General features: G+C 44.7%; 1 protein-coding gene and 1 long non-coding RNA gene across 5 annotated transcripts in view; one reads left to right on the forward strand and one right to left on the reverse strand.

The window, feature by feature from the left end:
* The window catches only part of MICAL3 (microtubule associated monooxygenase, calponin and LIM domain containing 3), a 278633-nt gene that overhangs the window by 200000 nt on the left and 51459 nt on the right, over positions 1-27174 (forward strand). The window contains exons 21-24 of one of the 3 annotated variants that reach the window (XM_054718660.1): positions 10808-11003; positions 21415-21653; positions 25315-25452; positions 26828-26890. In XM_054718660.1, the coding sequence (XP_054574635.1) occupies positions 10808-11003; positions 21415-21653; positions 25315-25452; positions 26828-26890 (636 nt within the window). The remainder of the gene's footprint in view (positions 1-10807; positions 11004-21414; positions 21654-25314; positions 25453-26827; positions 26891-27174) is intronic. The other 2 variants (XM_054718658.1, XM_054718659.1) reach the window with 2 other exon arrangements.
* Positions 11508-26890, reverse strand: LOC129149740 (uncharacterized). Of its 2 annotated transcripts, XR_008556556.1 has the most exons (4): positions 26836-26877; positions 23167-23215; positions 12831-12987; positions 11508-11587 (listed from the first exon to the last, which is right to left on the reverse strand). It is a non-coding gene; the product is annotated as an uncharacterized LOC129149740 (long non-coding RNA). The 2 variants fall into 2 exon arrangements; XR_008556555.1 differs by lacking the exon at positions 23167-23215 and having other exon boundaries at positions 26836-26890.

Below are 27174 nucleotides of genomic sequence, written 5' to 3' on the forward strand. Positions count from 1 at the left end.
GACTTCTTTGTTCATCCGTCAGTCGGTTTCTTTTGTTGGTCTTGATATTATTTAGCTTGTGTGGGGTGCTGTGAACTAAGATAAGTGAGGGGGAGGGGGAATTCTTTAACTAACCTGCCTGTTAGTGACTTTTTTGTTGCCGAATTTCATTGGCTAAATCTTCAATTGAAGGTTGGTATTTTGTACACTTCAGGCCCAAGCAAGCGCTACTAACTTCATCTGTCAATCTGTTTCTTTTGTTGGTTTTGATATTATTTAACACTGAGAATAAGGCCTCACAAAAGTATGTAGAGGGAAAAATTGTGAGTAAAGCCATTGCTACATTTTTCAGGGTGCTAAAAGTGTCTGGTAGTCGGTTCCAGGCACTCCAAATTTCCTGTTCATAGTGGCACTCCTCTTGATTCTCCAAGCGGCACCTTTCCAGATTCTCAAGCTTTGACCTCAAGTCGACAAACACCTGAGCCCAGATACTGTCTTGAAATTCTGCAAGTTGCATCTCCAAATCATCTATTTGCATCCATTGGAAACCATTTAATTCCAAACTACTGTAGACTACTACATCAGGATACTTAATTATTTTCATGGTCTGTTCTAGACTTCTAAATTGACTAAATCTATCACTAAACTGGTCAAGTAACGAGTCTAAAACATGCTGGTACTTCATATGCAAGAGTTCCGTTTCATTTTGTACAGCTGCACTGGCCTTCTCAAAATACTTTGTTACTCGAGGAAAATACTTGTAAGTTTTAGTTTCTACATCTCGCTTGAAAATTTTAACTTTACTTTCAAAAGCTTTTATGTATCCAAACATAACATCAATACTTTTGCCAAAACCTTGTAACTTTAAGTTCAGTTCATTTCAGATCTGTAAAAAACATCAGGGTGTTGACCCACTTATCATCATTAAGCTGAGGAAAGTTTCCCAGATCCTTATCGTCGAGAAATACCTTAATTTCTTCAAAGCACTCAAGAACTTTGCCTCGGCTCAGCCATCTTACATTATTGTCCATCAGCAGTCCACTGTAGGTGGAATCAACCTCCAGTAAAAGTGCCGAAAATTCTCGCTTGTGAAGGGGGCGAGCAGCTATTAAATTAACTATTTTTGTAACAACTGACATTAAGTCGTTTAAGTCGGTGAATCCTGCCTTGGCACATAAAGCTTCCTGATGGATAATACAATGAAAAGGCACAATCGGATGTCCAATAGCTTCTGTAAACATTTTGACAAATCCGACTTTTTTCCCCACCATATATGGTGCCCTATCTGTCGTCACTGACACAACTTTAGAGATATCAATGCTTAGGTCACGAAATGTTTGTATAACAACCTTACATATTTTGCTTCCTGATTTACTTGTTGACACTGATACTAACTTTATCAACTCTTCTCTCATTGTGAGACCATCAGAATATCGACCAATAATGGCCAACTGAGCATGTGATGTGACATCAGTAGTTTCATCAAGAGAGATCGAAAAATATTTACACTTCCTTATGTCTCTCTTTAATTGATGTTGTACGTTTGTGTTCAGTCTCATTATTCGGTCTTTTATATTTTGGTCTCATTATTCAGTCTTTTATATTTCGGTCTCATTATATTCAGTCTCATTATTCGGTCTCTGATATTTCTACTGAGTGGTAACTCAGATATTCTCTTAATAATTGCATCTTTATTCTGCATATCGTGAAATAGAACTGGTGCACATCTTAGGAGAGTTTCTTTAATAAATTCTCCCTCACTGAGCGCTTTTCCATGCTGAGCTATAGAGTGAGCAATGCTCAAACTTGCAGATGTTAAATTTGTAGAGCCTTTCATAAATTTAAGGATGGAATTAGATTGGCTCTTATAAAGGTGTAGCTGTCTGGAAATGTATTCCTTCCTTTCATCCTCACTTTTTTCCAAGAGCTGGGAATGATTAGTTTCAAAATGTCTATTTATATTCCACGTTCTGCTTACTACCGTTTCAGTACATAGAATGCAAAATGATCTGCCATTTTTTCTATAAAGCCATACATCTCGGTCCATGTCTCTTGAAAGGGTCAGCCACTGCTACTACCACTTCCTTTACTTAACCTTAGTTTTTTATTTTTTGGGTTCTCCATCAGGGGGGCCAGTGACAGAAGATAGAATTATAGATAGCTTGTTAGGCCTGCAGGCAATTAGGGGTTAACTAGCCTAACTAACCACAAAATGGTGCATATAACTGTCTTTTAGGAAAGGGCAGGGTTAATAAGCAGAAATAGGGATTAATAAGGATGCACAACAGTAATAGTGGTGAAATGGAGTCTGCACTATGGAGCAAGATGGTGTTCCTTATGTGAATTAAAATGGCTGCCGCTATTTCTAATGGCGGGAAACGGCACCCATAGCATGCCACAAACCCTCGCCTCTCCCAGCCTCCCCCTCACTTATCTCAGTAATGATGGATTAGAAATCCATGACACCCCAGAACAGTAGATAATGGTTGCTGTGGTTAACTCTTATTTGGTTACTGGTAATGGCAGGGCCCCCAGAGATGCGTCCCCCGCTGCGTTCCGCTGCTCCCTGCTCTGCCGACGGAAGTGAGGGCAGAGATCCCAGCTTAACCGGAAGTCCCAGAACTAGACGCTCTGTGCTGGACTTCTGTTGTTTTGGCCTACAGACCTCTGGCACAGAGTGTCTAAGAGGGGAGGATGAAACATTTGCGACTAGAATCTTGGAGTTAGACTCTTAACTCCAAGACTCTAGTCGCAAATGTTTCATCTTCAGGAGCAGCAAATGTTTCATCCTCGGCATGCGGCCGCCTCAGCGGCCTTTGGTGAGGTGTGTTTCCAGGACATGGCTCTGCCTACGCCACCGGATTCAGCTGACGACCTTTGCTCCTCTTTTATGTTTTTGTTATCACAAATCATCCTTTTTTCTATGCTGTGCATTCATTTCCAAATTGCAATAGTTTTTTCTTTTTTAAAATGCTTTTATTTCCTTTAATATTTTTGTTATATTTAAGTATTTAATACCTTAGTCTGGACAAGAGTTGCAATTTCCTGCTTCTGTCTTTTAGTCATCTTACTCAAATCTTGTCTCCTTTTGTCTTTTGGTTTTAGGTAGAAGAGCACTTTTCAGCATTTTTTGTAATGCAGGACTTGTAGTGGTAAATTGCCTCAGCTTTTATTTGTCTGGAAAAGCCTTTTATTTATCCTTCACATTTAAAGGATAATTTTTCTGGAAATATTATTCTTGGCTGATGATTTCTTTCTTTCAATAATTTGAATATTTGACTTCACTTTCTCCTCATTTACAGGGTTTCTGTTGAAAATTTTGATGACAATCTAATAGGGTTTCCTTTATAAGTTACTGTCTCCTTTTCCCTGGCTGTCTTGAGAATTCTTTCTTTATCATTAATTTTGAACAGCTTTAACCTTTTGCACTCAGATGTCGAGTGTGACTCGACATGGTTAGCATCGGTAGCAGCTCTTTTTATACTCTTTGAATGTATCAATAATTTGAAATATAAAAAAATCCAAATAAATAAGTTTGTATGAAAAGAAACTCCAGTTTTTTATTCTACTGCCGCGCTTTGTAAAATCTGGGGTATTTAAAAAATTCAATCCCGAGTAGAATAAAGGAATCGAGAAAAAAGCAAGCGAGTGCAAAGGGTTAATATAATATGCCTCGACGAAAGCCTTTTTGGATTGAGATAATGAGGTGTTCTGTTAGCTTCTTGGATTTGAAGGTCCAGTTATTTCCACAGGTTTGGGAAATTCTTGTAAGGATTATTTGAATATGCTCTCTGTTCCCTTCCCTTTCTTCTCTTTTGTGTGTGTGTTGTTGTTTTTTGTTTGTTTGTTTGTTTGTTTGTTTTGTTTGTTTTTCAAATACATTTTTATTGATGTTTTACAGAGAGGAAGGAAGAGGGATAGATAGCTAGAAACATTGATGAGAGAGAAACATCGATCAGCTGCCTCCTGCACACCCCCCACTGGGGATGTGCCCGCAACCAAGGTACATGCCCTTGACCGGAATCGAACCCGGGACCCATGGTGGCATGTGACAGGCTATGGGTCTCCTGGCCTGTGTGTTCCCCGCACCGCTTTCCTATAGCCAGAAGCTGCTAGCAGAGCTGCTCTGTCTGAGATGACCCAGCAGCCTCTGCCGGGCTCCACTGTAATGGGTATGAAAGGGGTAGGCACTGGGAAGGGAGTTCATGCGTCTGTGGCTCTGTTTTTTTCCAGTGGGTTTAACCACATGAGAACAGACCACTTCGGCTGGAAAGATGTTTCTGCCCTCTCACCAAGTAAGGATTTTAATGCCAGGCGGGCCACAGGAAGTGGGCGGGGGGCGGGGGATTCCCAAGACTATGGATTTCTCTGAGCAGTGCTGGCGATATATGGAATGCTGCCTCCCTTAGCACTGCTTCTCTGCCCGGACGCTGGGCTGAGCCTCAATGTGTGCCAGCCACCAAGTCCTCATTGCTGTCTCTGCCGCTCCAGTTTGCCCTGTGGGAGCTGCCCCCTGACCCTTCATTGCTAATCACATCTGCTGGGGGCACAGCAAGCTCTGAACTGCGCCTGTGGTTCCCATCTCTGTCTTTCCTCCATCCCATCTCCCCTGCTCACTTTCATATGCACACCTTCAGACGTCTCAGTGCCCATATTCTTCAGATGTGCTTGTGTGTTGAGCAGGGAGGAGTCCTTTATTAATTACAGATGTCCAACTTGTAACTTCAAGGGGAGAGACCTGGAGGTCCTCTCACACAGCCGTGACGCTTACCTCGCTCTCTCAAGTAACTTTTGATAAGAAACAGAAGCAAGAGAGCAACTGTAAGTGAGAATCTCTATTCTAAAATGGCAGGCATGCTTTTCTCCATGTTTCTTCTTAAAACATGGCCACAGTTCACACCTTTTGACACCCTGGGCGATTTGTCTATCCTGGCAGGTAGGTAGTAACCGTATTCCATGAGAATGCAAGCTTCCCAAGGGCAGAGGGGTAGTCTGTTTTACTCACTGGCATGCCAGAACACCTAGCACAGTGCCTGGCTAGAAGCAGGTATGCAAATAAGTATTTGTCGAACGAATGGTTGAATAAATTCAACCTAGCATTCATCCTATTTATAGATGTGGGGAATGTGATGAAAATCAATCTCAGTTCACTGTGCCCTTTCCTAGGTCCTTGTCAAACTTTTAGATTTCATTGAAGCTTTCCCAAGCTTATAAAGAAGGAAAGTAAAATGGAAAAAAAAAAAAACAGGCCAGAAATTAATAGGGCATGGTGAGAAAACACCTTCAGTTGTCCCCATCTCTTATATGGTGCCCTTCACAGTTGCCCAAAGTCCTACAGTGTCCTCAGCAGTTCACGCCCTGGTACTGGGGCTTTGTTACTGCTGCAGGAGGGGAAGGGGGAGAAAAGCTGCCTGCTGAGGACTCGAGTATCATCTACATCCCTCATGTCTCTCCAGGAATCAGACAGATACAAATGAAGGCTTTTGGCAACTCTTTGCACATCAGCTGAGAGCATGTTGTCCTGATAGGAAAACTATTTCTTTCAGGATAATGTAGTTGTCATGCAGGCAGCAACTGTTCCCAAACAGAACCTTTAGGCCAGGCCCAGAGCTTTTTTCCTATTTAGGATGCTACCCAGATCCCAGGAGCTATTTCCTTGTGGTATGTGTGAAGCTGGACTTGGCCTCCAGTGACCTGAGATCTGCCTTCCCTTACTTAGTGAAGAACCAGCCTTAGGAGTTATTCCAAATCTTTCATCTCACTTTTAGCTGGAAAGTCACTGTGTAGTTGTTGCTGCACTAGTATGTGAAGTGGAGGGGCCAAGTCCCTGGCTCCACTGGTTAAACTTTGACTTGCCAAACGCACATCTGTCAGTTTTTTCCCCTTTGCTCTCCTAGGCTCTTCCATTAGTTCATAAGAGAAGGAGGACCTTGAGGGACGAGTGGTTTGGTGTTTGCTCAGGAAAAATAACCAAGGATGCTCATTTTGTTAATTTCTTTAATTTTCCATTTTTGAGGTTATGGGTAAGTAATGTTAAGCATATTTTGGCAGTTGGTGAGTTTCATATATTTGCTGAATATCCTCTGAGTGCTACCTTTCTTGGAAAAACTGAGCCTCCACGGGGACCTGGCCCCAAGGAACATCTTACAATGCTTTTCCTTGTTGCAGCAAGCTCTGGGCAAGATTAGTTCTGCATCGTTAAACCCAGGAGCTGATTCTATGTCTTCCACCTCAATTTTTCCAAAATCTCTGATGGAACACTTCTTACTGTTTTCATGGCCCAAAGCTTCCTTTCTTTGTGGTACTGATGTGAATAATCTGAATAGTTCTGAGTGCCTCTGATTGCTTTTTTGAATATTATAGCCAATCCCAGAATAAATCGACATTTTCCCTCCTCAAATCCCAGACTCTGGCCTTTGGCTGCCAAGTTCTGTTGCTTGATGATTCATAAGTCCTCAGAACTTGCAGAAACTCCAGAGAAATAACACTGGGAGTAGGACAGCATGTGATTCCAAATGCCAGATTCTTTGTTGTAAGATGCTCTCATGAAGTTCTCTGTCCTTCATCTTGAAAATTGCAATATAAGGGGGAGGAGATTATGGTGAAGACTCCTGTAGGGGATAAGAATAGGACCCTTTATGAAAACACATCATTCATCTCCTAAGTCAAGGGACACTGTGGTAGTCTTCTAAAATAATGCTGCCCTCCTCGGACTCAGATCTTGGCCCCACTGTTCGCTAGCTCTGCCACCTTGGGCAGCTTAGTTCATCTCTGAACTTCAGTTGTTTCATTTGCAAACTGTTACCTACCTCACAGAGCTTTATATATATATATATATGTTTTTATTGATTTCAAAGAGGAAGGGAGAGAGAGATAGAAACATCAATGATGAGAGAGAATCATCGAGCCCACAACCCGGGCATGTGCCCCCGGCCAGAACTGAACCCAGGACCCTTCAGTCCGCAGGCCAACACTCTATCCCAAGCATGCCAAACTCAAAGTCTAACACGGGCCAAATAAACAATGTTTAGGTTTATGTGGGCCACAAAAAAACAAAAGCTTCAATTTTCATAAAAACATAGGTTTATTTCCAAAGGGCTGAAATAAATGAGTGATCATTAACAAAATAATAGAACATTTTAATAAAAATATTGTTTAACATACCAGACACTGAGTAACTGCACAAATTAGTAAGCGTAACGCAAATAAACCTATTTTTCTTGTTCTCTGAAAGCAAAATATTTCCTGTTGCGCACACCAAACAAGTCAGTCCAAGACTAATGACGTGGCCATCGGCTTCTAAAATATTCACTGCTGGCGGGGGGGGTGAGGGCATGTATGGGTGTGGGGTGGGGGGGGCAATGGTAAGATATGTACACATATAATACCTCAATAAAAAAAATAGTAAAAATAAAATAAAATAAAATAATTCACTGCTAGTATTAGTAGAGAGAAATGGTGCGCCTGCGCAGAGGCATGTAAGGGAAATGAATACAACACGGTTATAGTAATCAGTCGTTAGAAAATGTTGTAGTTTGTTATTAACAATTATGTATAACAGGATATTGTAAAAATTAAGTGACGAAATTTTTATTAAAACTTTTCTTACATACCATTATATGGGCTGGGCCACAAAAATATTCGTTGTGGGCTGCATGCGGGCCGTGAGTTGGACATGCTTGCTGTATCTACTCAGCCAAACCAGCTAGGGCTCACAGAGCTTTTTTTATGCTGGCCAGGCTAACTCCATATTCCTCCAGTACCATTTCCTTGAATACCCTGGTGGACTAAACTGCCATTTTATGTATCCCCATCTTGCCACATGCTTCCATAAGTCAAAATACTTGATAGCTGCATCAGACTGAAATGATTCCTGTTCAGGACTGTCTCTCCAGTGACTAGCCTGTAGCTCTTTAAGAGGAAAGAGTGTTTTTTTCTGCTTTGTTTCCCAAGGTTCTGGTAAAATACCTAGCAAACAATATGCATCACCCACTAAAACAGACATCAGTTCTTGAGTGTTTTTCTACCTGAATGTGCTTGGTAACTTTACCTCGAAATTGCTTACTATGAATTGATGAGGTTAGTTGTTTGTTTCCTCTGAAGTGAAAGTTCTTATTTTATTTTTCTTCTCCCACCCAAAAGAAATACTGGGTTTTCTTTCATATTTATGGAGTTCCCCAAAATTTTATGCTTGTGTAGTACTTCACATTTATTTCCCTTTCTCATCTGCTTTCTAATTAAGGACAGTTGTCAAAAATACACGACGGGAAGGAAAACTCCAGTGGTTTTAGAGTCAGGGAACCCTGTCCTCCTCATCCTTGTCACACTGGGTTTTGGTGGGAAAGAGGACAAGCAGACCAGTACTTGGAAATGCTGTGAGGCCGCATAGACAGTGCCTGTGTTGGCTGGGGCCTGGCAGGGCAGAATGCCAAGGCGGCATCCACCTGCCGTTTCCTACCTCTTTTTCACTGTTACCTACTTCTAAGGATGCAGAGACTAGGACAGTAGGCATGTGCACAGGCACAAGCAAACCCAAGGATTGGTGCCCAGACCCTATTGTTGTGCATTCTGCCTAAATTTACAAATGAACATGCCCTGTGTCTTGCTTTTCAGTAAAGATTCTCTAGTAAATGTGAAAGATGCTGTTTGGTGGAAGACCCTGGTAATTCTGCAGATGCACAAAGACTTTATTCTGTGACTACCTGGGTTTATAAAAAGTTCTTTCTAATGATATTACAAAGAGATTTGGCACATTGTACACTATGTGCCAGGTTTTCAGAACATGTTCTCCACAGCTTGTCACGTCACAGAAATTACTAAATCACTATTCCACCCCTTTCTTTTAGTCCTTCAGTACAGAGGTTCTAGGTTTTGCCTGATAGACCACCTATCACCTGACAATGTTGTTGCCTGCCAAAATCCAGTATTATCTTTTAGAGCTCAGAATGTCTTAGAAGTCAGGGACTTGCCCTGTTCAGGATGCAAAGCCATTCATCACCTGCTCCCACCTCCATTTCTGTATCTTCTCTCCCGCTTCAGATTCACTGCCATTGAAGGTCTAATAATGCCAAACTGCCTTTCTCTGTTGCCATACCTTATCTGATACTGCTGCCTCTGCCCAGAACTCTCGTCCCATCTTTCTTTGTCAAGTAACTGTTTGCAGTCCAGAACAAATGAATACAACATACCTACATAAGAATTTATACAAATCGGTGGTGAAAATGTCCAGTAGGACATTGGATCCATCACTTAACTCATATTTGCTGACTACTGCCCATGTATCAAGCTTCAGTAGAAGAGGAAGATAACATGTATGGGGCACACACACATACATGTTTATATGTATATAATTTCATTCCATGTTCATAATAATCCTGGGAGATGACACCATCCTTATGATACATCAGGAAATGTGTTCTTAGTTGTTACATAATTTTCTTAAGGTCCTCCAGCCTGTCACTGGTGGAGTCAGGTGTCTAGCCTGGATTTGTCTGACCCTAAATCTATGTGCTATATCATATTATAGTGAGCAAATTAAAGAATAAATCATTTTTGCCCTAGCCGGTGTGGCTCAGTGGATGAGCATCGGCCTGTGGACCAAAGGGTCCTGGTTTCGATTCTGGTCAAGGGAACATACCTCGTTTGCAGGCTCCTCCCAGCCCAGGCCCTGATCAGGGCGCATGCAGAAGGTAATCAAATGATGTATTTCTCTCACATTGATATTTCTCTCTGTCTTTTCCTCTCTCTAAAAAAATCAATGGAAAAATACATTCAGGTGAGGATTTAAAAAATAATAATTTTTTTAAGTTTGGGTTAATGAGGTGCATCAAAAACTAGTGATGGTGTAAGGGAGATAGAAACTGTTCTGGATTGACAGAAACTAAGTGGCGATAATAGATACAACATTTAAGAATTCAGGTGTGAGTCCATAGTGGTACTCAAAAAATAAAAAGAAATGGGAAAAGTTCTTTACAAAAAAATGCCTGTGGAGAAGGAATGTTAGAATATTTAAAATCACCAGGCAAAGATCACCAATGGATACTAACGCCAGTGGATGAAAGGATGATGGGAGCAGGATCGTTCCATGTTTCTACATGTCACCGCACAGATTACTTACCAATTGCAAAGGGCAACGTATCTCTTTACAACACAGAAATGAGTGGGCACCACCTTAACCAAGCATTTGAGCCAGTGTCACCAGGAGAGAGGCAGCCTGACTGTATCTGTCCTGACCAGGTGCCGTGGGAGGGGCACAGCTCCACCTACATGGTATTCTTGTGAAGTGTTCACTGTGAATCTAATCATGGGGAGACAGATCCACAGGGGGAGATGTTTAGCAAAACAAGCAGCCTGGCCGCCTCAGTGAACCAGCCAGATGCAGTGCAGGAACCTTGATTAGATCCTACGTCAAGGGCGGGGCCACGGGAAGGACTCACCTTTTTCAGTGAAAGGTGCTTTAGAGCTTCTTCAAGGTTCATCTCAGGTTTCCATCACTACCACCCCAAGGTGATACAGGAGAGCCAGTGGCCCTCCCCTGAAGTGCAGTCTTGTTACTTCGCATATTTATTGAAGCGTTGCCACTCTCAGACCAGGGTCCGCGCCTGGCCTCCATCAAATCCGCGACCTTGTTGACTCCTCTGGCTCCCTGACCTGCATGGGGGGAGGGGCGCTGTCCCTCCTTTCACTGAAATGAGCAGCGGCTGCCTTGGGTGCTTAGATAGCCCTTCCATCAGTGCCTTCTCCCTGCCTTCACCCGCATCGTCCACACAGCATGGATTCAGTTCCTATCGTTTGTCATAGAGCCTTCCTGTCTTTGCTTGTCTTGCAGGTTCAGGTGTGGATGGCCTGGAGGAGCCCAGCATTGCCAAGAGACTGAGGGGCACCCCTGAGAGGATTGAGCTAGAGAACTACCGCCTGTCGGTGGAGCCGGCAGAGGAGCTGCAGGAGGTGCCTGAGGAGACACAGGCCGAGCACAACCTGACCAGCGCGCTGGACAAGGGCCTGGAGGAGGACGTGGCCAGCAGGTCAGCCTGTGCGGGGAGCTGAGGCCTGGATTTCCTGTGTGTTGCGTGTACCTGTAGCTTTCCCAGCAGCCTCTTCCCCTGCTTGGGGAAAGCAGCATAGCACCTGCCAACAGCATGGGATCTGAGCCAGACTGCCCGGGTTTGAAGCTTGTCTGTGCCACCCACCAGCTGTGTGACACTAGGCAAGTTAGGTCACCTCTGTATGCTTCTGTCTTCTCCTCTGTGAAACAAGGGCGATACTAGCACCTTCCTCACAGAATTGGTGTGAGGTTTAAATATGTATATAAAGTGTTTAAAACGGTATCAGCACACCTCATTTACTACACTTTGCTTTATTGTGCTTCACAGATGTTGCATTTTTTCACAAATTGAAGACAAGGCCCTCCACCAGCACAAAGATTATGGCTCACTTTGTTGTGATACTGGCTTTGGTTCAGTCACCTGGAACTGAACCCACACTATCTGCTCAGGCTCTGCCAGTGCTCAGGCACATGTAAGCGCTGTCTTCATTACTTTGCACAATGCTGGCCATTTACAAGGGACCTCTGTCTCCATCACCTCACTTGGTCATCCTCTCAGGAATCCTGTAAAGTAGACAAGAACATATATCTTGTCACTATACAGCTAAAGTAGTAATGGTGACTGAGATAAGGATTAAGGATTGACTAAGATTCAAACTCATGTTTTCTGGGTCCAAGATTCTTTCTGGTTTCCCTACTGCCTGCTGATTCCTCCTCCCCTCTTCCATTTAGGTCCTTATCTCTTCAGCTTGTTAGCCAGTAAAGATCACAATCCATATGACTTAATTCAGAGATTCAGTAAGTATTTATTGAACACCTATCACCTTACGTTTGGCTATTCATTGAAAAGGTAACAGAAAAAATAGTGACAGACACAGGTGCTTCCCTCCGGTTATTGTTTACAAATACAGTGGAGGGAAAGAATGCCACACAGGAACAACAGTAGACCTGAAGCAGTGTGCTATTGGGAGCTGGTGGTTCCATGGAAGGAGCACCAGGGGTGGAATATCTGGCTTCTGTTATAACTTAGCCACCATCTCACTGTGCTATTTGGGGAAAGCTGCCTCACCTCTCTGGGCCTTATTCTTTCCCCTGTACCTAAAGAGAGGAGCAGAATATTTGTGTCCCAGGAGCCACACACAGCAGCCAGTGGTTTCATTCTTGGCCAGTCCCGGTGTTTTAATCATGTTTAACTGAGTGATGCCTTTGGTGAACACGCATGCTCCAACCCCTGCCACACCCCTGTGTCTGCTGTCCTTACCCAAGGGCTGTATTCTCAGTACCTGCCCAGGCCTGCCAGGGTCAGTACAGAAGGATTCAAAGTGCTTAATAGGAGATTATCAAGGAGCTAGAGGAACAAATATAAAACATATAAAAGAGAAACGAGCATATAAAAAAGAATGCAATCAAGATAACATTTCTGTAAAAGATGGAATAATATTGGTATTGGCCAGACTCTCCTGCAGAGCTGCCAAGTGGGACCACTTCCCGCGGCCCCAGACTGATGGACACACACTTCTTTGTAGCCATGAGAAAGGGAACATGTGGGGATAAAGAAAACAGCTTTTTTTTCTCTCCAAGTTCAACAAATGTTTTTACTAAGCTGTTTGCTGGCATGGCTCTTTTCAGCTGCCCTCCAGCACCTTATCCCTGGTGCCAGACGTGCTGTGGATGGACTGCCTTTGGGGCTGGCCTCACCAATAGCTCTTCCATGCATTCTGGGGCAGCCTCCCCTTTGGTACCTGCATTTCCGCAGCCATCACTACATGCATGTTGTTGTCATGCATCCCTGCCCATAGAGACATACCACTCCCTGCTGCATCCATGAGAAGAGTCCTCGCTCACAGTCAAAGCAGATCTGGTGGCATGGCCTCAGGTATGGGCCAGATCACTTTCCTACAGGAATAACTTGTTCTCTGCTGTCATTTATAAACAGGAAATTCCAGGAAGGCTAAGTCATGCCTCTACAGCAGGGTGTGATTGGATGGGTAGAATAGAAGAATATGATATCAGTTAGCATCAAACAGTACAATAAATGCCTTTATCTTACTTAAATTTGAGTTTTAAAAAAATGAAAGAAACAACTAGCATTAGCTGCATACAGAATAAAACATGGTCTCTTAAAGGGGAAATGCTCAGAGGAAGGAGCAGGAGACTTGGCCTTGTTTCCCACAGGGACGCTGTGAGGTACAGGGAGTGCATCCCCAGCAGTGGCACATATTTTTTCCATTTTCCCTGTAGCACCAAGCAGTCAGGTGCGTTTTCAGCCCTCAGTCCTTCCTTGAAGTGTTGGTCTTAAAAATGAGAAATGACAGAGTTTTAAGGAATTAAGCAGTCGAATCCAGAAACTCACTTTTTTGTTGTTGTTGTTGTTAATCCTTACCTGAGAATATATTTTTCCATTGATTTTTTTTTTTTAAAGAGACTGGGAGGAAGGAGGGAGGGGAAGAGCGAGAGAGAGAGAGAGAGCGAGAGAGAGAGAGAGAGAGAGAGAGAGAGAGAGAGAAACATCCATGTGAAAGAGACACATCAATTGGTTGCCTCCCGCATACACCCCAACCAGGGCTGAGGATCAAACCTGCAACCCAGGTAAGTGCCCTTGACTGGGAATCGAACCCACAACCCTTTGGTGCTTGGGGCCAACACTAACCACTAAACACACCGGTCAGGGCCAGAAACTCACTTTTGACAAGTTTAAAGAACTTTAGGTGTCTACTGTGGGAGGCCAGTGCAGTACGATGTTTCAGAACATGACTTTGTAGTCAAATCAGAACTTAATCCTCGCTCTACTAGTTGTAGGCAAGTTACTTTGTCTTTCGTGCCTCAGTTTCCTCAACTACAAAGCACACTGCACTTCATGGGTTTGTTATGAGGATTAAGTCAAATAAAGCAACTGACAGTGTCTCACTGGCAACAGTTACTATTACTGCTCTCCTCATCTCCACACACAATATAGGTGCTCCTCACCAGGAGGGACGGGCGGGGCTTCTTCCATTCATTTCCTTAAGTAGTTTTCCTGCCAAAAACTGGGTTTGGGCTCAAAACCACTTGCCATAGGGAAGTGCTCATCAAAAATTGCCTGCATCAGAATTGCCACAAGGACTTATTAAAGCACACAATACTGGGCAGTTTCTGATCCAGTCAGTATGGGCAGAACCCAAGATACCTATTTCTAAAAGATTCCAGTGATGCTGTGGTCTAGAAACCCCACTTTGAGGTCCATCACTCAAAATTTTCCTGATGAAAACACCACATGGGACACTTAGTAAAAAGATGATTCCTGGGCCCTCCCCTGGAGTATCAGATATAGTGGATTTGGGATGGAGGCAGGAATATCTGTTTATAGCAGACATTGGGTAATTCTTACCATGGGCTTCGTGAGTCAGTTCACACAGTTGGAGACTCTAGCTCAGGCCTGACCAGCTTATGACCCTTTTTTTGGAGTAGGGGAGGGGGAGCATCTTCCCAAGGAGACCCTAGAAATAGTACTTTTATTTTCTTTGGAAGAGACCGAGTGCCCAGACCAGAGAAAACTGGCTTTATGGTTTTTGTATTGTTTCTCCCTGATTGCTTCTCTGGAAGATTTTGCTTCAGGCAATGAAGATGACTTGTGCAGTGCCCCTCTGCTGAAGTCTTTAGTGTTTATACATTCCTGGCTCTAAAGAACAAGTCAGTAAGAGCTGGAGCTGACAGCTCCAAATGGAACAGCCAAGGCTGTCCTGTCTGGTGCCCCAGAATTCTCTGACAGGCCCGCACAGAGGGCTTTGCCCTCCATCAGAGAAACACCACCAGGAAAAGCCTCTCCTTCAGGGCTGACCTTAAATATGTGGAAATTCTTGACTGCTCTTCTCTCTCCTGCCACACGCCTCCTCCAGCAGAAGCAGTCATGTGAGTCATTACTGAGCACATGCCAGTTTTAGCGTGCATTAAATTTCCACCGTATAAAAGATTGCTGGATGATGTTCATCCCCAGTAGTCTGCTCAGCTGGGGCGTGTTTACATGGTTGTCAGAGTGGGCGGGATCTAAGAGTGGCCAAGCAGGACAGAAGATTGCCCAGAGATTCACTGATTATAAGTACATTAATTTAAAGTGAAAGCCATGATTCCCCATTTTCCCTTGAAAACATCCAAGAACTTCAAGTGGAATTCCATACAATAGCCTGGTTTATTCGTAACAGGGCCTGCCCAAGTCCCTGGTCTCCACGTTCTGGGGTTTGACCCAAGCAGCCAGGACTTGCTGCTGCTCCTCCTCCTGGTTTGCTACCCTGACAGTTGCTAGTGGCTGAAAAACTCTTGGGTTCTTGGAGAACCACTCAAGAGGGCATAGCATGATATGGTGTGGTCGCTGAGGGGAACCCTGATTTCTTACACAAATGATCCAGCATCTTTACATGTCAGTTTCTGCATTTATGAAAATGGGGATAATTATAGTAGCCATGTCTTAGAGTTATCACGTGGTTCTGTGAGCTCATTTGTGTGTAGTACCTGAGTAGGTCACCAGGGCACAATGAGTGCTGGCTATCACTGTTATTATTGTCTTGAGATGTGTCCTCCTAGACTAGCAGAACCTCTGTGGAGTAATCCTCATCTTGTTAGAACCTAGTCCATGTACCCAGCTGTTTTGCTTCCTCCCACCCGACCCCATCATGGCCTCAAAGAGAGGAAAACACACCTGAGAGTCGTTTCAGGGAAGGTGCTTTGAGATGAGTGAGTGGGTGTAAATTGTAGCATGGAGGATTTTTGCTTGATATTATTTACTGCAAGGGGCAGCTCCTTCTCATGGACACTTTACCAAGAAGCTTCAGAGTTATCATCTCTGACACCTGAGAACTTAGGCGGACCCTGCCCTGGATTTCTATGGTGTGGCCCCTTATATTCCTTGCCCATCTTGGCTGTGTGGTGACCCAGGGGAATCCACCCTAAATCAGATAGTTACATGGAACAATATATTGTTACAAATGACAGATACCTGTTATGACAGAGATATGATCTTAATGACTGGCTTTTCTGGCCCTCATCTCTCCTAGGAGGCTGAGTCCTAGGAGGTTGCTTGTCCTTTCTAAAGGACAGAGGAGTTGGTTGTCATGATTATGCTTTGCTCTCATATAGTGATTCTCCCTACTTAAAGTTTCCAGGTTGTAGTCTAAGGAGGGTGGGGGTGTCCTACAGATTCCAGCCTCTTCAAAGGCCAGATTCAGAAATTCAGACACTGGGAGCAGGCAAATACGTAAAATAAGCCTTGAGGTACTGAATTTACACTGGAAATCTTGCGTGATATATGGAACCTGATCAAACCCAGAAAATTATTCCAAGATCCTATGGAAATGACTGCCAGGAAAGGAACACTTGGCAGCATCTGTCCTTCGCAAGAGTGGGAAGGCTGGCTTGTCTGTCTCAGTTTCCAGATGCATGTAACAAAGACCTCTCAGAAATGGCCTGAGAGCTTGCCACTTATGAAGAGAGGCAAGGGTTGACCTTTCCGTCCTATTTTTTTTTTTCTGTCCTATTTTTTTATGCTCTGTGCCTAACTTGATACTCTCCCAGGGTCCTTGAGCTGTCATTAAAACTAGCCACTGTGGCACTCACAGCTTTAAGGGCGTCCTCACTGCTCGCATTATGCACAGTGTAGCCCTCCTCATGAGTACAAGGGACAGGGCTGCACTAAGGCCCCTCCCAGGAAGCTGCAGCCACTGAGCAACCACTCAGGCACGTAAGAAGGCCAAGTTGGCCTTCCCTCTGGCCACCTAAGACTTAAGATGAGCATAAGAAGCATTCTTATCCTTATTTCATGTTCAAAAGATATTGAATGACATACATTGGGCTACATGTTGTTTATTAATAAGAAAATAAGCAAGTGAAAATATAAAGGTAAGGTGAAAAAGTAATTCCTAAGTAAATACTGAAAAATAATCAAAATCCAGATGCCAAGCTTTTTGTCTGTAGTCTAAATTCTTATATCTACCCACTTTATTTTTTTTAATTTAATAAATCTTTATTGTTCAGATTATTATAATTGTTCCTCTTTTTTCCCCCTATAGCTCCCCTCCACCTGGTTCCCACCCCACCCTCTGCCCTTACCCACCCCCCTCACTGTCCTCATCCATAGGTGTACAATTTTTGTCCAGTCTCTTCCCATAACCCCCACACCCCTTTCCCCCTGAGAATTGTCAGTCCACTCCCTTTCTATGCCCCTGATTCTATTATATTCACCAGTTTATTCTGTTCATTAGATTTTTTTATTCACTTGATTTTTAGATTCACTTGTTGATAGATATGTATTTGTTGTTCATAATTTTTATCTTTACCTTTTTCTACTTCTTCCTCTTCTTAAAGAATACCTTTCAGCATTTCATATAATACTGGTTTGGTGGTGATTAACTCCTTTAGCTTTTTCTTATCTGTGAAGCTCTTTATCTGACTTTCAATTCTGAATGATAGCTGTGCTGGGTAAAGTAATCTTGGTTGTAGGTTCTTGCTATTCATCACTTTGAATATTTCTTACCACTCCCATCTGGCCTGCATAGTTTCTGTTGAGAAATCAGCTGACAGTCGTATGGGTGCTCCCTTGTAGGTAACTAACTGTTTTTCTCTTGCTGCTTTTAATAGTCTCTCTTTGTCTTTTGCCCTTGGCATTTTAATTATGATGTGTCTTGGTGTGGTCCTCTTTGGATTCCTTTTGTTTGGGGTTCTCTGTGCTTCCTGGACTTGTAAGTCTATTTCTTTCACCAGGTGGGGGAAGTTTTCGGTCATTATTTCTTCAAATAGGTTTTCAGTATCTTGCTCTCTCTCTTCTTCTGGCACCCCCATAATTCAGATGTTGATACGCTTGAAGTTGTCCCAAAGGCTCCTTACACTATCTTCATATTTTTTTATTCTTTTTTCTTTTTGCTTTTCCAGTTGAGTGTTTTTTGCTTCTTTGTATTTCAAATCTTTGACTTGATTCTTGTGATCCTCTAGTCTGCTGTTAGATCTTTGTATAATATTTTTTATTTCAGTCAGTGTATGCTTAATTTCTAGTTGGCCCTTTTTCATATCCTCGAGGGTCTTGCTAAATGTATCGGCCTTTTCTAGAAAATTCTTGAAAAACCTTATAACTGTGGTTTTGAACTCTATATCCAGTCATTTGCTTTCCCCCATTTCTTTCATTTGTGATCTGTTTCTTTGTCTCTGCATTTTGGCTGTTTCCCTGAGTTGATAGAGTGGCTTTGTGTGCTAGGTGTCCTATATGGCCCAGTAGCTCAGCCTCCCCAGTTACCTGAGGTGGACATTCTTGATGCACCCCTTTGTGGGCTGTGTGCACAGTCTGTTGTAGGTAAGCCTTGATTGTTGTTGGTATCACTGGGAGGAATTGACCTCCAGGCCAATTGGCTGTGAGGATCAGCTGTGTCTACGCTGGGAGAACTTCTGTGCTGGAGACACCCTTATGAGACAAGACTTGCAAAAGCCTCTGTGCTCAGCTTGGATGGGGCGGAGTCTCAGGGCAGAGCAGACAGCATTGGTTTCCCATCAGCCCTGCCCTAATAAGCCCCTGTGTCTCAGTGTCCCATGGTAATCACTGCAAGCACCTCTGAGAGAACGCTGCCCTCGAGTTCTGCCCGCTGCCAGACAGTCCAGTTTCTCCCCGAATGAGTCTTGGTCCCCAGAGTCTTGCCCAGAACTGGAGTTCAGTGCAGTCGGGAGCTTTTGTCTCCCTCCTGCTTGAGAAAGCCAGCCGTGCACTCCGTTGCCAGTCCTCTCCGCGCACGCGTGTCTCAGTACCTCTGCCTCCTGCAGCTCCTCTGAGTCTCAGTGTGCTTTTCTCTTTCCTTCTAGGTGTAGAATTTCCACTCAGCCAGCTTTCCTGTGCTTCTGGATGATGTCCGTTTTGTCTTTTAGTTGTAGTTTTGAAATTGTTGTGCGAGGCAGCAGTTTAGGTGTTTACCTATGCCTCCATCTTGGTTTCTCCCTATCTACCCACTTTAAACTGCCTCCCACTAATCCTCCATCCCACTACAGTCATGTTTTGCCTTATTTTATCATGATGTGTTTCCATCTTATCTTTTTTGAGAATAAAGATCTTTTCTGTGTCACATTTATGTTTCCTGCAATGTCTAGGAAGTGAATTATAAGTAGAAGATATTCAGTAAATTTTAGTTGGGTGAATGAATGAATGAAGTAGGATTCACCAAACAGCTGCTTATAGTAAGGAGTTGGCTCTTTTTATTTCTGTGTCCACTGGCTGAGCTTCAGTAGAAGCTCAAAAATGTTGAATGAATGAATGAATGAATGAATGAATGAATGTGTAATGAGTAACCAAATAGATGAATGGCTAGCTAGAGTCCCAGATTGTAACACAAGCACAATAAAAATCAGTGAAGTCCCTAATCTCCACAACATGCCTACAAGGCAGGTACTAACATTGCCCCCTTACTGAGGCTTGGAGAGCTTAAGTAATCAACTCAAGGTCACACATCTCATAAGTAGCAGAGCCACTATGGCCCTATGAGGACCCACCCACCTGAGAAAAGTAGGAATGCAACCCACAGGAATGCCCTTACTTCTGACCCAGCTGGCATGTGGAAGTTCCACAAACCACCCTTAGGCTCAATAATTTGCTCAAAGGACTCAGAATCACTGAAAGGTGTTATACAGGGAAAGAGCACCAGTTTAAGTCAGCCAAGGAAAGACAAGCATAGGGCAGAGTCCAGGAAGGTTCCGGTGCAGAGCTTCCTGTGCATTCTCCCCATGCAGTTGGGACAGTGTCATTTTCTTGATGGTGATGTGTGATGATACCCATGGAGCTTGGCTCTCCAAGCCTTCCCATTTAGAGTTTTTATTGGGGCTTGGTAACTAGGCAGTGCTTTATCACAAGCAGTGCTGCTGCCATATGAAACTGATTGGTTGACTGATGGACCAATTTCTCATGTGGTTGTAGTTGCTCTCCAGATCCACTGCGTGACCCAAAGCACTCACCCTAAATTACTGGCCTTTCTGATACGGCCAGTCCTTACCCTGAATCACATTAGTAGACTATCCACCATGACCCAAGGCCCCCCGCAAAATGGGCATTCCCACCCAGCAGGGCATTCTAAGGCTAAGGTCACCTCCCAGGAGCTGAGGTCAGGGGCCAAACCTCTCTTTGAGCAGGTTAAGTTACTCCACAGGCATTGATAGCACAGGTGGTGGTTGGCATGTCCTCATCACAATGTACTAACCGTCCCTGCTCTGGCTGAGGGGAGAGTTACCCACTATCATAGGAAGTGGGCCAGCCGCCCACCCATGCCTGATGCTCCTGGGTTATGAGGCTCCATCATGCCAGAGGTTGGACCATGGTTTATTATGAAAGCCCTTTTCCTCCAGTCCAGTCAGCTACACATTTCTCAACAAGAGAAAAGAATCTACTGGAAAAAAACACTGATAATTACCTACCATAAAACAGGTCTGAGAAAACTGTACAGCTTGTGCAGTGACATTTGGGATTTTCTTACTGCCATGGAGCCCACAGCATTGTAGGGCACCAAGTGTTTTTATTCCTACACTTCCTGTTGTCCTGCTGTGAGCAGGGAGGAGGGTGGTGCCTAAAGAGAAGAGCTTCACATTTGGGGTTTGTGTAAGTCATAGCGAGTGTTTATCACAGGCAGTGCTGCTGCCATTTGTAACTGAGCCAGGCTGTGCTGTGAAGGGAACAGTGATGTGAATGCAGCTGCTTGTCAAAGAGTGATGACCCAGGGGTTGGGGTATTTCCACCCTGCCCCCACAGTCCTTGCACTGTACTGTGCAGTCAATGGGGCCTTTGCTGCCATATTACCTGTCTGTTTCCCGCAGTATCCAGCTCAAGTCATGGCACATGGTGGGGACTCAAGGGACATTGTGAAATTGAGTGTGATACCTCCCCTCCAGAACCTGCATCTTGCCTGCCAGCTAAAGTGTGGTTAAGACTTCATTCATGCCTCTCATGGCACCTCCTCCTTCCTCACTATGGCTCTCATGAGAACCTTCCTTCCAACCCACCTGAGTCAATTAGAACTGAGTTCCTCAAACCAAATAGTGGATCATCATGAAAGGAGACTTACTCTCCATTCTTGATTCCTGGGGTCATGAGTTTACATCAAAATGGGCCCACAACCTGCAGCTTCTGAGGGCCTCCGTGAGACCAGACTAAACAGACCACCCACTAGACTGGGTTAGGTCATCATAGCTCACACGTAGGTATGCCATTTTGCCCTCTGTTCACTCTCCTCCCATCTCCCTGTGTGTCTTACTGAGCAGAGAAGTAGGCTGGTCTCTCCAAGGTTGTCCTCTCCCCACCCAGCAGTGCTTTGTGGGACACTTGGCCTCAGATGTGGCTTTTAACCATCTCGCTTATGGTTTTGTCGTTCCCTCACTTTGGTTGTGTGATTGTTTCCCCACAGCAGTTCTGAGTCTGAGATGGAGGAGGAGGAGGAGGAGGAGCCTCCACTGCCTACCTCGGACCTGGGTGGCGTTCCTTGGAAGGAAGCTGTGAGGATCCATGCTCTTTTAAAGGGAAAGAGTGAAGAGGAACTGGATGCCTTGAAGAGCTACGAGCCTAACAATGACAATGAGGAGGAGGACTACGACGAGGAGGAGGGAGAGGAAGACTCTGACGAGGAAGAGGAGGAGTCTAGTGAAGGTCAGAAAGCAATCTCTTCTCCTATCCGGACCCTGTCCGTCACTGAAGCAGCCTGTTTTATGCCTGAGCATGAGAGGTTTCTTTGGCTGGAGTCACATGACGTGCTTCCACAGAGCCCCAGAGATACCCTTCCTGTCTCTCTCTGACCTTAGACACAGGGGCAGAGAAGACCATCGGCAGTGGAAATGGTGTCCCTTGTGCACGTTCGGAGCTGAAATTGGATGGTAGAAGGCCAAATTAGGTTCTTTATTCTCCTCTCCTTCTCATTTTCTATTTTTTCCCCTTTAGTTTCAGCGAATGAGGTTTATTTTAATGAATAAAGGGAATTTAGCTTTCTACAGGATTCCCTAACACCTAATCCTCGATATTGCAGGCTGCAAAGATTGAACCTCATTGAGGAGGGAGCTGGGAGCTGAGGCCCACTGCACAGTATTTAGTCAGTGATGTACAGTAGCATGTTTGGACCAGTGTCCTGAGAAGGAGCATCAGTTTCAGCATCAAGTTGGTCTGGTTGGCTCTGAAATGTTCTCTTGGTTTGGACTCAAGATGTCTTAACTCTGTCCCTGTATCTGGCTCTGTGTGTCCCTGAGTGAGTAAGAAAAAACTTGCTGGGCTTCCTCTTCTTGCCTGTGTAGAGGGGGTCATTCTTTCCCTCTCCTGGCTGATCGGCGGTAAGGAAGAAAACGGGCAGATAGAGACCTGAGTTCCTCTCAGGGTGATGCCATGACCATTCCCTGTATGCTCCCAGGAGGCATGGTGAGCACCAGTTCCTCCAAGCCATCAGAGGAGCAGTCAGTTCTGGACAGCCTGGGCACGTGGAATTGGCACTAGATGGTTCGGCTACCCCATCCATCCCAGGGTCTATTTTCTCTGGCACAGCAAGGACCAAGTGCTGGCCAGACACAGAGTCCTGCCAGCCAGGATGCATAGTACTGAGTAGTCTCGGGGGGCTGTGTCGCTGTAAGACCCCAAGCCTGATTAGGCACAGCAGACAGAAGGAAAGCACATGCGACATGACCTTGAGGTGCCCACATCAGCATGAACTGTCAGAGGCAGGGCATGCACTCAGGCTCTCTAAGGAGTTTCTCTCCGCCTGGTTCTCCTGCTGAGGTCGGACCCACCAGGTAGCACTGCCCCTCCCTCCTTACTCAGTGTAATGTGCAGAAGGAGGCAGGCCCTGGGCCAGGAACCTGACACTGGGTTCTTTTTTCCATATGCTGTGTCTCTGGCATATGGCCGTGACTGGCCCTATATCCCTGCTCGTCATAGGGGCTGAGTGTGTTCACAGCTCTTTTGGGAAAAGGTGATTTGTTTGTATCATTCCAGATGTCATTGTCTCCATTTGATGGTTAATATGTTCGGTGGCCTGTAGCCCCAGACATGGCTTAGGATCACAGCCTATTTCCTTTGCAGGAGCATTTAGCCCTGCCTTCCCTCACACAGACTTAATTTCCCAGACCCGAACCTGGCATCGGGACCAAGGAATGGGCTCTAAATAGAGAAACACACATACCAGCCAATTCTGCCAACACCTGTGTGCCTTGAGCCGTGGACTTCGGTGCCTGTGTGGACAATGACAGGACATTATTGCCTTGCAACTGAAGATAACTCTTGTTCTTCTCTTTTCTCCCTGTTTATCCCCACATGGGATTCTTGTTGCTGTGCTTGTGGGTGTCTGATTCCCCCTTCTGTAGAAGGGGAGTATTGCCCCTGGGACAGAGAACTACAAGGCCAGTGGCTCCAGTGTCTGTCAAAGGAAGAAGATTCGGGTACATGTAAAGGTACCCATTCTGCCTCTTGCCCACCTCCTACCCTGGCTCCCTGGCAGCCATTCACAGTCTGCCTCCAAGAGCAGGTCCCACATGAAAATATCTGTGTTACAGAGCTGCACTGACAGGCTTCGGCACATATCCCTGGGCCCAGTCTTCATGAATGTCATGTACAAAATAGCACATGAGACAGAGATTCGTGAGGAAGTCAGAGAAGACTGCGGAAGCAGCCTTGTTGAATGTGGCCCCATCGGTGCCCCTCATACTTTCTGCTGCGAGTTCCCCTCATCCAGTTAGGACTGGCTTCTTCTCTAACGCAGAAAGCCTCACATCACATCACAGCTCCCAGCAGTGGTTCAGATGTCCAGAACCTCCCTGCATGGTGCCTTTTAACGTTTCGCTGGGAAAGAAAAGTGATGGCAGATAAGTCCTCAAGGCTTCAGGGAGAAGATTCACTCTCTTTCCTTTGTTGCCAGGAGGATGAAAAGGGGCCCTACATTTTTCTCTTTAACTTATCTTCCCTAAGACATTCAGTCTGTTTGGTGACTTTGCTGTAATTCAGTCCCATCCAGCACCATAGAGACCAATTGGCCTTAGAAAAGTCCGTGAATCTATAGTGACCTGCAGCTCTGTGTTTTACATAGCATACTGCCCATATCCACATTTGGTGATCTTTTTGGCACTTTCTGCCTATATCACATTTTCTGTTGCTTGTAAATTAATAGATTGTCTTTATAGTAATGAAGCCAAAGCAGATTATACAGTTAGATTGTTGAGAGCAGGTTCCCATCAGGAATGACAGAGTCCTTCAGATCAGGTGGCACCTGCTCTTGCTGCCTGAAAAGCCATCCTCCCTTCCATAGTATCCCTTCCCCAATGTTCCTGGCTGTTCCTTTATTTTAACCCAACTGTATGGCCTGATCCAAGCACTGATTACAGGGATCCCACAGGGCAGGGCCATATGCAGACCCCTTGGGCTCTGACAGCAAGAATAAAATGAGGGACTCTGGTGAGTTCTCATTTAGCTGAGAAACTGGGTCTTGTGACCAATGGGACACCAAATGGAATTTAAAGACAAAGGGCTTTCACCTCAGAAAACACAGAGCGGTATTGTCTGCCATGTACTTCCAAAGCTTTGGGAATTTACAGGGTGGAGCTCTGCCTCCTCTCCAACCATGCCTCCTAATTCCGTCCTCTCCCATAGCTGTACCCTGTGTGTGCCGCACGAGGCCTTTTATAAAACGGGTGGGAAGTTTTCTCTCGCTAGCTCCAGAAGATAAAAACTGAAGTACCGAGAAAGTACATTTCTATCCTGTTGGCTGGTTCATGGCAGAATGGCACTGTCCCATTCCACCTCTCTCTTGACTCAGCTCTCAAAGGGAAGCATGGCAGGCGGCAGTAAGCACCTTGCTGTGTGACCAACAGAAAAAGCATGAATGATGCATCCCCGGGGATCTCCCACTATACTGGGTAACAGCTCAGAACGCATGACCTCTGGAAAGATGCCCTCAGGGACCAGTTGTAATCTTCCCTTTTTTTCTAATTTGGCATTTGGGTCCCTCGAATGCAGTTAATGCAAGAAGAGCATCAGAAAAGAAAGTTCTTTCAGAATTGGAGTTGAATGTATGAATCTCATTGAAATTAAGTGTATGTGAAACTTGAAATGACTACATCAAATTAGATGAGTAGAAGTCCCGTGTGTGTGTTTGCATGTGCCCACATATTCTCAATTTTTGCCTCTTTCTGATTCAAACTGATCCTAGCAAATATGGTAATTTTTCTGTTTCCTTTTCTGTGATGTTTCATTCCTTCCTTCCCTTGACTGTTTATTTTCTCCTTTCTTCTTCCCCATCATCTCTCCCTTTCTTATCTTCCTTGAACCTGGTCAGTAGCTGGGAGCCAGAGGCTACAGCAGATCATAAATGCAACCGATCCCTTGGAAATCCAGGCTGATGTGCACTGGACACATGTTCGTGAGAAAGAGGAGGAGGAGCGAATGGTACCAACCTCTGAGCCCTCCACTTCCAGAGGTAACTGCTTCAGGATCCAAGGACCTGATGCCCCTAGGAGCATTTTCTGTCTCTGCACCCCCTTTCCTTGCTGCAGAGGATTTTCTGTCAGGGCCAAAGCCATCAGTTTAATCAAATGTAAGAGCTGACAGAACATTTCATTTTCTTGGTGTTAATGGTGGCCACTGACCTGGCTTTTGTGTGAGAATATGTAAAGTTCTCTGTGGGTTAAGAGGTTATGGGCTCCTTCTCCCTCAAAGCAAAATAGAAAAATGAAACTTGATCTTGAAGAAATTGAGAATTTGCTTTCTTTCCCTCATATTACTAGGCAGGGTTATTCTTTCTCCACTTGATAGAATATTCTGGTCCTTTCCTCACGGAGTGTGTCTGGATGTGAATGTGCATTGGCAGGATGGGGGCAAGGGAAGCATAGTTTGACTGGAAATGAAGTTTTAAGAAGAAATTTGTATCAAGGAGACTCTAAGTATTTAGCATAATTTCTAATAGTTAGCTCTAAGTTGTAGGCAAGATGCTGTGTTCCACAGTAGGATGAAGATGAACCTCATTCTGGATTCTTTTAAGGAATAGCAAGCAATGAAAGAAAAACAAGTGGAGGGCTGTGTCAGCTGCCATGTCGTTCTCACACCTTCTGACCTTCCCATGCCCATCTTCCAAATACAGATCATCAACCTCTGTCTCTTCCTGTTGGGAACTGATGGAGAACCACACATCATGCAAGTCTCTGAGTATACAAGGGGGTGGTCCCTGCATTCATGAAACAGCCTTCAATGGGATCGTTTGCTTCTCCTCTGCCCCAAATCTTCACCTATCGGCAAAAACAACCTCAGTTAACTGTTTCTGCAGCAATATAAATGTATCCAGAAGCGTCCTGGCTAATATGGCTCAGTTGATTGGGTGTCGTGTGATTCGATTCCTGGTCAGGGCACATGCTGGGGTCGGGCTTGATCCCCAAAAGGGGGCATGCAGGAGGCAGCTGATTGATGTTTCGTTCTCATCGATGTTTCTCTCTCTCTCTCTCTCTTTCTTTCTCTCCCTTCCTTTCTCTAAAAATCAATTTTAAAGTCTTTTTTTATTTTTAATGTACTTAGAAGCTATGCAGGAGTGGAGGAGAGAGACCCTGCTGACCTGGGACAATGTCACACTGCCCTGCAAGATAGCTCTCTCTGCAGCCTTGAACCTGTATTGCCCCTCCCTATGTCCCCTGTGTTTTCTTTCCTCTCCTGGACTGATACCCTTGTCAGTTCTGGATAGGCCCCTGGCCGTAACATCATCTTAGTTTCCCTTTTGCTTTGGACTTTAAGGTTGCCCTCAACTCTCCTCATTGGGAACACTTATTCCTGTGTAACTTTGTATTTATCATCTGTTTTAAATTCAGTGCCTGACCTTCCCTCCATACGCCGTGCAGCAGTTCAGGCCTGGCTGGAGACAGTGTCCGGAGGTAGTCTGGTGATGTTTGTTCTATTTCCACTCACCATAACAACTGTTTCTTGGCAGCTCTGCTGATATCTTAACACTAGAATTCTGATCCTACCACTGGTGCATGCCAAGGGCGGAGGGTGGGGGAATGTGCATGCCTCACTTAGGCAGCCCATCCTTGCATGGACAAGACACGCACCCCACATTCTTCAGGGAAGATCCAGAGGCAAGCAGAAGTATAGACAGGACAGAGACAGACACTGATTTTAATTAACAGAGGTTGGGTAAAAGCCAAAGCTAAAGAAA

This window comes from Eptesicus fuscus, chromosome 7, assembly GCF_027574615.1.
Source record: "Eptesicus fuscus isolate TK198812 chromosome 7, DD_ASM_mEF_20220401, whole genome shotgun sequence".
NCBI classification, from domain to species: domain Eukaryota; kingdom Metazoa; phylum Chordata; class Mammalia; order Chiroptera; family Vespertilionidae; genus Eptesicus; species Eptesicus fuscus.